Raw genomic sequence first — 11,064 nt, 5'->3', positions numbered from 1 at the left:
TTTGATACATGACTTTAGTACGGAAACAGCACAAGCACCAAAATAATTGTTAGTAATCAATACATTAGAATCTTCCTTATCTTTTTCGACAACTCTTTAATGAGTGAGAAACTGAATGTGCAAAGCAAGAAGTAAGACTTAACCTTTTTCTTATATAGTGAATCAATCTCATCCATTATAAGATTTAAGGTTTTCTTATACAAGTTTATTCCATTAAAATGACATAAAATAATAGAGCTTAACCAACTCTATTAGATTGTATTTTGAATTATAATTTTATCTCATTATCTAGACTTAATTATTTTGAATTTGATTTTTATAAAACATAAAAAATAAATAATATAATTTTACACTTTAATTATTTGGAAAATCTATAAACAAATAGTTATAAATGATATTAAGCGAACAATATATAAATTAAGTAGCCAATAGCAATTGTACTAAATTTTACGACATATTATCTTTTCCTGTCCTTTTCGTTATTTATTTTTGCTTTTTGTCATGTATGCATGGGCACAGTCCAAGACTCTGTTATAGCAAGTTGTTAAAAATGGTACAGATATGTTGTCATGCTAATTATTATTATTATTATTATTATTATATTGAATTTTAATTTTGAAACCTAGAAAGTGTAGGAAGCATTCTTGGTAACGGTTGCTTTTGCTTTGATTGGACATGTATTTGTATAAAGGGATCAGTTGTTATGAGAGATCGGGGACCCTTTCCTTGTTGCCTTAGCACTTAATTTTGAATGTCAAATCAAGGTGCAAGAGTTGGGTGCTAGGTCTGGGGCCATTTGCAAAAGCTCCAACACAGACAGCTTACTACATATCCAACAAAACAATACAACATTCAAGACCAACCAACTACCTTGTCAGGACCTCAAATTTTCACGTTTATTACAAACTGGTTTTCTCGCAAATCCAACAAATTTTTGGCTTCATTTTCTTCTTCTTCATGCTATCAGCTAACCTAGATTGCTTTACTGGTACATTGGGACTGACGACATCAATTAAGCTTTCTGTCTGTTTTTCATTTCCTTTAAATCTAATAATCTTTTGAGAATATATATATATATATATATCATATTTTTCTAGGTCTTGGTGCGTAGGAGCTACCTATATACCAAATTTTTCTGCGTTAAAATACCTAAAACTAATTTCAACTGGATATTGATATGGAGTGATGAATAATGGTTGCATGCAATTGTCAAGGAAGCATTCCTGATGTGATATAACATTATTAAGCTTGATGTGAAGCTTTTCTTCGCAGAAAATATAGATGCAAGTAGATTAATCCTACATAACTAAGGTTTCCACTCACAACACTAAATAATAATAATAATAAATAAATAATATAAGATGTAAGATTATTATGAAATGCAAAAAAAAAAAAAACCAATCCTTTCATGTAATCCACAAGATAGTAGAATTTTATATGCACACACAAAAAGAAGGGATGGGTTCATGAATACAAGAGTCATATGTTTCATTTTCGTATGTAACCATACATGAAAATTCATATTTCAACCCTTTGGGTCAAAATGTCATGACCTGAAACAGCATATATATATATTTTTTTCTGAAAATTCTGAAAAAGTATATACTTAATTTGCTTTCTTGTGTGTATTTCAGTTTGTAGTTGATGTGCCAATACTCCTAACTTTTAATTAGAGGCATTGGTAATGATGTGTAGATGTCATAATTTTGATATTACCTATCAAGCCCATTGCTTTCTTATAATCACATTCATTAGTCCGTCGAAAAACCCCCTGTTACATTAACTGATGTTAATCAAACCTTGGACCTCGAATGATTAGACATCAAGCTTTAATGAAGAAAGTACAATGCTAGGAACCTGGAATTACGGCTTAGTTTGGCTGGTTCGTGGTTATATATCAATCACTTCCTTTTCTTTGAAAATTGTGTTAAGGGAAAAAGATATATATCAGGAAAATTATAGATTTGTTTCTGTATAATCCTTCATTATCTAACCGGAATTCATTATCATGTGGAAAATATAGATATAGTCTTATTAATGCTATTTTTTTATTTTAATTAAGTTTTGTTTAATTACGAGAAGTGACCTTCAAACTTTGTTTTTTAAATAGAAGATTATATACCAACCAATGAATCAAATGTTCGAATATTTTTTTTTATTTTAATTAAGTTACATGTTCATTCAATCTATTATTGATCTTTCAATTTTATTGATAATAGAGGTTTACACTTGAGACTAAGGTAGTTATCAACTTAATTATTGCCTTGCTTAAGCTTATAAATTGATGTGTGATCTAGAAAGGGAAGAAAAAGACTATCATCAACTTAAAAAAAAAAAGTTGAAGGAATCATTTTTATTGAGATCATATCCTCAACATTAGACTTATTACTTGGTTTATATTTTTCTCTACTCAAAAAACTTGATTGGAATCTTTTCATCACAACATAAAAAGGAAAAATCAAATTCGGATGTTAGTACACAAGGCCTTTTCTTCAAGGACAAATAATCAAATATTTTCTTCATTGAGAGGATTAAGTACTCATTCATATCTCAAATGAAACGATTGAATGATTCTATCAAATTCTATGGGTTAGAAACAAAATAGTTTTGCTCCCGCTTGCTTATTGTCAACTTTTTAGTGTAAACCCTTTCCCTTTCTATTGCTACTACTCTTGGAAAGGCATATTATCATGTGTCTTGTTCTTCTTTATTCCTTTCATCCAACACAATACTCGAGTATACTAAAGAAAAGATTTTCCAGCCTTGTTCTCTTTCATGTCTACTTTCTGCTTAATTGCAATATTGCCTCAACTTTCACTGGAGCCACCTTCTTTTCAACATCCATACATGTTTCTAGATCCTTATTAGTTTCTTGCATTAGTCAAAATAATAATAATGAATTGCGTCTTTAGCTTGGCTCAGGTCATATACGTCATCAAAGTAATGAAAGTAATCAAAAGATTTAAGTTTTTTTTTTTTTTTCAGAAGCAGGTAATGTATGGTTATATTCCATGAAAAAGAAGGGATGAATTATCCCATAACAACCAAGTCCAAAAACCGCAGCAACACCAAGAAACGACCAGCAGTGGAAGAACCATATGGGTAGACCTACAGATGACATATATCTTACACTGAAGATAAACAAAAGAGACCTTACAAAGAGCCTATACATCATTCCTATACATGAGAGAACCCCGTACAAGAAAATACCCCAGCAGGACACAGGAGGCAACGGCCTTCAACAACTTCAAAAAGGATCTTGGCATGTCAGCAGCCGCAAAAAAGCCTCAAGATTCAAGTTTTCTTAATAGTAATAAAAAAAAAAGAATTATTCTTTGTTAACGTGTAGCAAGAATCTGAACGAGTAATTAATTTCTGTAAATAAATAAATATATATGTATATAAATCAACCAGTTTGGAGCAACATACAGCTCCCCATCAAGAAAAATGCAAGATAGGAAAGATCAGCTGATTAGCCATCCGGTGAAGCATGCATGTCTTGATGTCCTCCAGTAACGAGGAACTGAAGGAAAAGGGCAACGGAGGACTAACCTAACAAGAGGAGATATCCCCTCCCATAAAGCCCCCAACAATTTGCCAGGTTGTGCCTTAAGGGGAGCCCTAGTGGCAAATTATTTTATCTACCCTTTTAACTTTAATCCCATGATGGAAGCAATGAATGTATAGAAACAGCACATATGGGTTGTCGGGAGTTGGATGCAGACCTGTGAAATGAAGTACTTTTATCACCTAAAAACTAACAAGACGTCTATACATGGATATATAGTATATATTTCATGGTGAGAACTGAGAATTGCATACCCGTTTTGGCATTTTCCATAATTCCATCTTCCTCAGTCAGATGTAATTAATGATCAATCTAGCTAGCTAGCCATGGAATAATTCCATATGCTTGCTATAAAATGGACTTGAGAGATTAACAAGGAAGAAGAAGAAAAAAATAATTCCATATTTTTTGGATCAGTTGTTGCTTAAAAAAAAAGAAAAAAAACTGCAACACCAAAAATTAACTGATAGTATATATATAATGATAAACTATAAAAAGAATCCATATTTATGAGAAATTATAATCACTTTATTCTTTCTTACGAAACAACAATAATTGCTTGTAATTATACTGGACACCTTCTATAGCTGTAACTATAATTATGATACATCATAGAATTCAAATGCTTAATGTAAAGTATCCCTCCCCTTTGTGCTCACATATATACATATACACAGGTAATATACGTATATGTATATGTATATATATTCACCGATGAATGGACATGATATTTATAATCCTATACAACACACATGACTTTTCAAATCATACAGCACGAGAAATTAAAGATTACAGGAACAAGTTACCCTCCCCTTCTTGAACATCAATGGAAGAACAGTTCCTATGAAGCAGCTCCTCTATCATTTGCAGTGCAATTCTCTCCTCTTCATCCATCTCCCCTCTCAGTTCAGGCCCTGCTAACCCTGGGGACTTGGAAGGCAATGTATTGGCAGACACTTCAGCATTTCCTTTTTCAAGTTGGACAGTCATGACCCAATTGGCATCTGAGCTCTGGCCTGCCCGCTTTTGCCACACTCCTATATGAGAATTCTCAGTGTCAAGCCTCAGACAAGTCATGGAAGGAGAAGGTGCCTTGCTACATTTTCTAAGCTTGGCATGGAGGAGTTCAGATAAATCATTTGGAGGAGATGAATGGGAATTTTCAGTGCCTGCTTTTGTGTCTCCACTTGGTGTTTGTGAGATGGGGAAGTTCGTTTTCGCATTCCTGCCACTCATTAAGATGGCTGCTTGATCATAAGCTCGCGCTGCTTCTTCAGCTGTTTCAAATGTACCTAGCCACACCCTTCTCTTTCTGCAACAAAATACGTCAGAGTTAAAGAAAATAAAAAAGATTCAATAAGAGAATTTTGAACATTTAATTGTATGTCTTTGCCACTGCTGTTTCTTCTTTCCAATAATCTTCCCCAACCAAGAAGGGAAAAAAAAAAGTCAGAAAAGCTTGTAGGTTGACTTACAGCAATGGGTGGCGAATTTCAGATACCCAGGAGCCCCAATGTCGCTGCCTGACACCTCTAAACTTCTTTGACTGCACCATAATTAGGAAACAGATGGAGGTTTTTTTTTTCTTTCTTTTTTCGGCTAACTCAAACAGATGGAGAGTTGAAATTGGAATAGGTACGGACAGAGAAGATGCATCATATATGGAGACGGATGAAGTACATAAGAGCTCAAAGAATTAGATATATGGGGAGATGGATAATCAGAGGAAGGTTTAACTGAAAAGATGCATTGTCGGCGAACAAAAAGGCATGTTCTAAGAAACTTTCATTTAAGATCGCCACCTACGCCTTCATTAAAATTATATTAACCTACCAAATAAATGACTGGGGCTTACCTTGCAGAATACTCTGTCATCAGCTGCTTCTCATGCACTATAATTCCATGTGATTGAAAATAATGTAAAAGTGACACTGATGGGACAAATTTTTCATCAATTATACTAAACCTATGACTTCTTGTTTAAGACCATCAGTAATATTGCAGAATCAAGTGTAAGGTCGACAGGTTATTATCGAAGAAAATTAATGGTTTGGACAATGATAAATGGTATATGGTTTTAGCTAATTAATCTTGTTTGGTTCTTTTTGGAGAAGTTTATGAACTTCACATGGAGGAACTATTCATGTAGGCCCAGGGATTAAAAGGACGTTCCAAGGAACCAATGAGCTGATTGGAAGATGTTGCTAGAGGCTGGGGGATATGGCTTATCGTTCGTCAGCATCAACTCCTAGGAAGGATGCCGACTGATCAGCTTTGTTCCACTAAGGACTCTGAGTTTCGCAGCTCAGCTCAAAATGCAACCTCTTTGCAAATATGATGACTTAATTCATATCTCTTTTAAGAGAAACTGACTACTCACCAGGCAAGAGAAAAATAGTTATCCTTGCACACGAGTGTAGGAACGATGGAGTACAACATCAGATCTTATGACTCTCACCAAATTCTATAGTATTCTCCCACATCTGCTTTGAATTGGCAACTCTTTATATAGATTTTTTGAACTCACTGTTCTGTCCATTCATTTTATTAATTTATCAGCTGAATCAATCAGCATGGTTTTTGTTCAGTCAAGGAACTTTTTTAATTTCCCCTACAAACCTATAAATAATTTTATGCTTAATGATATAATTCAGAGAGCTTTTTTTTTTTGTTTTTCATATAAGTAAAGACTATAACCTATAAAAACTAAATTTGCGGTTCAAGGAGCTATAGATAACATAGAGAGACTTAACTGGAAGCACTTGGATCTGCAACCAGTTAATTGACTCTCTCAAACAAATCGCATGCTTGATGATTTTTGGACAGCCTTTAAACTTTTTCCTTAGAAAGAGCCGATGGAACTTATATGGGAAGGCTAGAGTGTCCTACCATGATGAAGTCTAATGTGTTGAGCTTTTGATTCATGACCCCAAGTATTACAACCAATGCATGCCAGTTCATAAGGTTATTGCTGTTGTCGTGGCTGATTCAGAATCACTCAATTACACCCAAGTTAAAGCACATAGAAAGAGGTTAGCAATTAATCTTTGATTTTTCCTGATCTGCCATCTGAGATCAGTAATGTTCTAACACGACTCCATATCTCGACACAAGTTCATTTGATCTGCATATTCTACAGGTTGCTTATAGATTAGTTTAAACTGCTTAATTAAGCCAGGTCTAACAGATAAATTTCTCAACACCTCCCTCCCTCCAAAATTTAAAAAAAAAAGAAAAAAGAGAAGAATAAATGCTCATTTCTGTGTGGTGATGCTAACTCCTGAAATTTCAGATTTTTACATACAATCCAGTGGAAAATCTGTTCGATTAAAATTAATGAAACGCTATTGTTTAACCGAAATGAGAAGGTAGGGCAGAAGAAGTATGTACTGAATATAGATTTGATCTTTCCTTGCAGTTAGAGAAACGCCCTGCCGCTACCTCACTCACCATCAGCTCACAATTCCTATGACCAGTCCAACAAAGCTCACCCAGGAAGGTGGGAAGATAACAATGTACTACCTTGCTTTGCTTGGCTAACAACGAAAGACGACTTGATGATACTAATTACTATATTGATGATGAGGAAACAATTGGACCCCATTACAGCTGGATGGTGAAATGTCAAAGAATAGAGCAGGGCCATCAACCTCAGCTTCCATACGACAAGAAACTGAAAGATCCCTTCCAAATAAATTGTAACTAGCATATCGCATGTGCAACCTCTAGTCCTTTTTCCCTTTTTTTTTTCTTCTGGTTGGGGCCTTGTGGTTTACCAATCATTTCTGTCATCTAACTTTAGTTACTTGGTATGAACTACATAATAATTACCCAGGACTTGGAATTCAGTTAAATTTTATGATGTACCAGTAATACATTCATGGGATTTTGCAACCTTCCTGGGGTAGGAAAGTGAGAAGAGAAGTAAAAGCTCTTGTTCCATAAAGAAGTTATTTAATAATGGAAAATATTATTGTCTTCAAGAATTTCCAAGAGTACTAGAAACAGGAGGTACAGTTAAGGCCACAGCCAATAATGATTTTCACTGCATCTCCATTTAAAGGTTGCCAACATGTCTCTCTTCCGATGGGAAATCCCCACCATTACTGAAGAGATCTCTTTCTCTTGCCATTTTCGTGACCCCTTCGGTTGCAACTTTCTGATCTACAAAGGTTGAATGTTAAAATATGAAGTTATTCTGCTGTTTCTGTATGATCAGTCACACGATTGAAACTAGCTTTAAATTGCATGGTTGCATCTCCTATGACTGCGTTGAACCCTGGACTAGTGGGGATGCATAGGTGGTGAACCACTAGGCACATGGCTCAGCTCTCAGCTAGAGTTACAGCTTCACTCTCCATTCATCATCACCTAACTGGTTAAAACAAACCATGTAGGCTGTAGCCATGCTTTTTTCTTTTTGAAAAGCGATTTAATTAGCCTCACCACCATTATGCCATTACAAGTCTGTAGCCATACTTAATGGCTTGCTTAAACAAAGCAACTAATATCCAGCCATCTTGACCTGTGTACTTACTAGGTTTGTGAATTTAACATACGCCACGAATCCAAAAGCAAAATCCACATGCATGACATGGATGTGTAGCCATTGAATGAATTTTGTTCGCAAATGGGATCCCCATTCTCGATCGTTCAAAACACAAACTGGTGGCTGAACAATGTGGTCCAAATGACCCAGGAATAGTTTTCAGCATTATTATAGCACCGATCTCCAAATGTGAATGGTCCTTTTCTCCTTCTTACCCTTTCTCTTTCTTAAAGAGTTAAGTCCCCTGCAAAGGGAATCAACCGCAACCTGGTCCTCAGACGAAAGCCTGCTTCTTTTTCCTTTGGGCTTTGGCTTGTCATAATGGCATGTCCCTCATTTGGTTCAGTATACTTTTGGAAAAAAACTTGCAGAAAGATTGAACTACTACTGTTAAAATGTTTTATAACCCATTTAAATATAAGAAGACTTTAATAAATTGTGTAAAAGGAAAAAAACCACCAAAAAAACCCAAAGAAGAAAAGAGTGGATAAGATAAATGCAAGTCTCTGCCTCAAAATTTTTGAAGCTAAAATTGCTACTTGCAGTATTAACAGTGGCTATGACGGAACTACTAGAGAAGCCATGCTAGCATAGTTTTAGAACCTAAAATTAATACTCAGAAGCTGACAACTTTATATAGGAATGGAACTGTAGAGACAAGAATAGCCATGCGCCGAGCAAAAAAAAAGTATATCCATGCAGTGGAAGTGCAAAAGAGAGGAGAAATATCCTGTATGATACGGCAAATCTATAATGTGATGTATCCATTTCTTCAGCCAAATAAGCTATGAACCATGACAATGGTAAAAGCAAATGAGTTCATGCAAAGCAGAAATATGTTGGGGCAGTACACCCCAAAAGCGTATTCCTACACCCCGTGAAATGTAACATGACTGACGATAATCTGGTGCTATTACAAAAACGTAAGCTTGAGGCACCAAAGGACCATGAATTGAGAGTTGAAGAAAACAATTAAAACCTCAAGAAAGTACCTCTGTCAAAACAAGGACCTTGAATATCATTCATGTCATTATTATAGTTTTACATCCAAGAGCAATCTGCCCAGAGTAGAATTCTCCTACAATTTCATCGCAAAGAATAGGAAGTACCTGTTGCAGAATTTTTGTAAGATGCGTAAATTGGAGGGTTAGAGGTGCAGATTTGAAAATTCAGAGGAAAAGCATTCATCAAAGATATGCTAACGTAACTTAGACTTTAATTGAGGTCTTTCGTAACAAAAAGATCTACACCTGGAGGTATATTGTTGCATGTTGGATGCGTTGGGTTGAGGAAGTCGAGGGTACTTTAGAAATTGCAATATTGAAACAAACAGAAAACATAGAGATCTAGACAAGTGATTCGTATCAAGCTTTTCCTCCTTAAGACAATTAAGTATTGAGGCATATATACAAAGTAGAAAAGCAAGGGTTTTTCCTTTATGTTTTTTTTTTGTCAACCAAAATAAGATTTCTATTAATAATCTGAATTGGATACAATTCTGGTGAGAACCAGAAAGTTTGAAAGAACAGGTCTAAGGACCTGTTATTGAGCAGAGGTTTTTGGGGGGAGATTCCCCACAAAGACCGTAACGTTTTCTTCCAATGGTATTGTTTTTGGGTGCCACCAATCGTTAGTCACGATGGATTCCTTCTTGCGCCGATTCTCTTTTAGGCGTCCTCCCTCACCTACTGGTGGAAAATGTGAATCCCTAATCGTTTCGAGTTTGTGATTCATGGTGGGCACAAGGTAACTTACTTGAAGTACGAGATGATGCCTGTTTTTCCTTTCTGTTCAGTCATACGAAAACTAAAGTAAGCATGTAAGCAACAGAGTCCTAAACCTCTCATGGGCCAATAAAAGAAGAACAGAAGGCCGTTCATTACATAGCACCGATTTAAATCAAGAGAGAAGCAAGCAACTCAGCTTTTGAACTGCAGCTGATAGCCTTCTTCACATGCCTTACACTTTTAGCTTGGAACCTGCTTGAGGAGAGCTCTGCAATATCAACAAAGGGTAGCAGAAATTATTACTTTGGAGACGAAGTGAAAATAGAAAATACAAACATGCATTTGCACATGGCCTATCTGGCATGGTAAGAGACATTATAAATAGGAACAGATAACAATTTCTTTGTTCGGACAAAATCACTATCCTAATTTAAAAGCCTCTTCTCATTCATGCTGGTCTTCAAAGGCAAATTATAATTCTTCAATTAATCAGTCAGAAAATTAACATAGTGATAACCAGAGAGCTTTATTCTCAATGATGCGACAAATCTTCTGCAACAATAACAGCAGAAGTGTGTGTTCTTCATGGCTAAGAGTCCAGAGTAACAATAAATGTCAACAACAGTATGTACGTGAAAAGTTCTAATTGCTAGGCTCCATGGTCATCATAGTTTGAACCTATAGTACAACTACCATGAACATGAAGCATAGAGAATAAAAAACAAGATGAGTTAAGTTCAAAGAAGTTTGCATGGGCATCCGCATGGTCAAGCTGGTTTCACTGCAATGGAATCTGACGGATAGAGGAGCACCACTACTGATACCTGCATGTGCACCATGGGATCAAACCATCTCCTGGTTGCCAAATAAGTAAGCAAACGAGTCGCATTTCAACCAAACAATTAAAACCAAACTAACTACTTACATTCATCAAATAAGGTATGCCCACTCTATGTTCCTATCAATCTAATCGGTCAAATTAAACTGCATAGTTTTCTACAAAAGTTTAAAATCCCCCCCAACCCAAAATTTCTAACAGAAGAACTCGTGACCATGAAGCCCCAATTTGCTTAATCCTCGATTGCAGTCTGTCTCCCTTGACTGGAACCTCTTAAACTTGAAAGACTTCAGTTATAAGGAAATATTAAGAACTGGGCTTCTTTTCAACAAAAAAAGCAATTGACTTGTCGCAAATATAATTACTACTAATAATTAAAAGC

The 11,064-nt window shown here is 35.5% G+C and overlaps 1 protein-coding gene across 1 annotated transcript; it reads right to left on the bottom strand.

Annotated features, from left to right (window-relative positions):
* Positions 1-4,074: 4,074 nt before the first annotated feature.
* LOC110410978 (ethylene-responsive transcription factor WIN1-like) lies at positions 4,075-6,035 on the bottom strand. Its single transcript, XM_021420946.2, has 2 exons — positions 5,044-6,035; positions 4,075-4,880 (listed from the first exon to the last, which is right to left on the bottom strand). The coding sequence occupies exons 1-2, from the start codon at positions 5,121-5,123 to the stop codon at positions 4,358-4,360; spliced, it is 603 nt and encodes a 200-aa protein (XP_021276621.1). The 5' UTR covers positions 5,124-6,035; the 3' UTR covers positions 4,075-4,357.
* Positions 6,036-11,064: the final 5,029 nt, after the last annotated feature.

This window comes from Theobroma umbraticum, unplaced genomic scaffold, assembly GCF_002168275.2.
Source record: "Theobroma umbraticum cultivar Fairchild unplaced genomic scaffold, ASM216827v3 scaffold_56.0, whole genome shotgun sequence".
Lineage (NCBI taxonomy): Eukaryota > Viridiplantae > Streptophyta > Magnoliopsida > Malvales > Malvaceae > Theobroma > Theobroma umbraticum.
The sequence above is the reverse complement of the archived record's forward strand: the minus strand, read 5'-3'. Positions and strand labels throughout refer to the sequence as shown.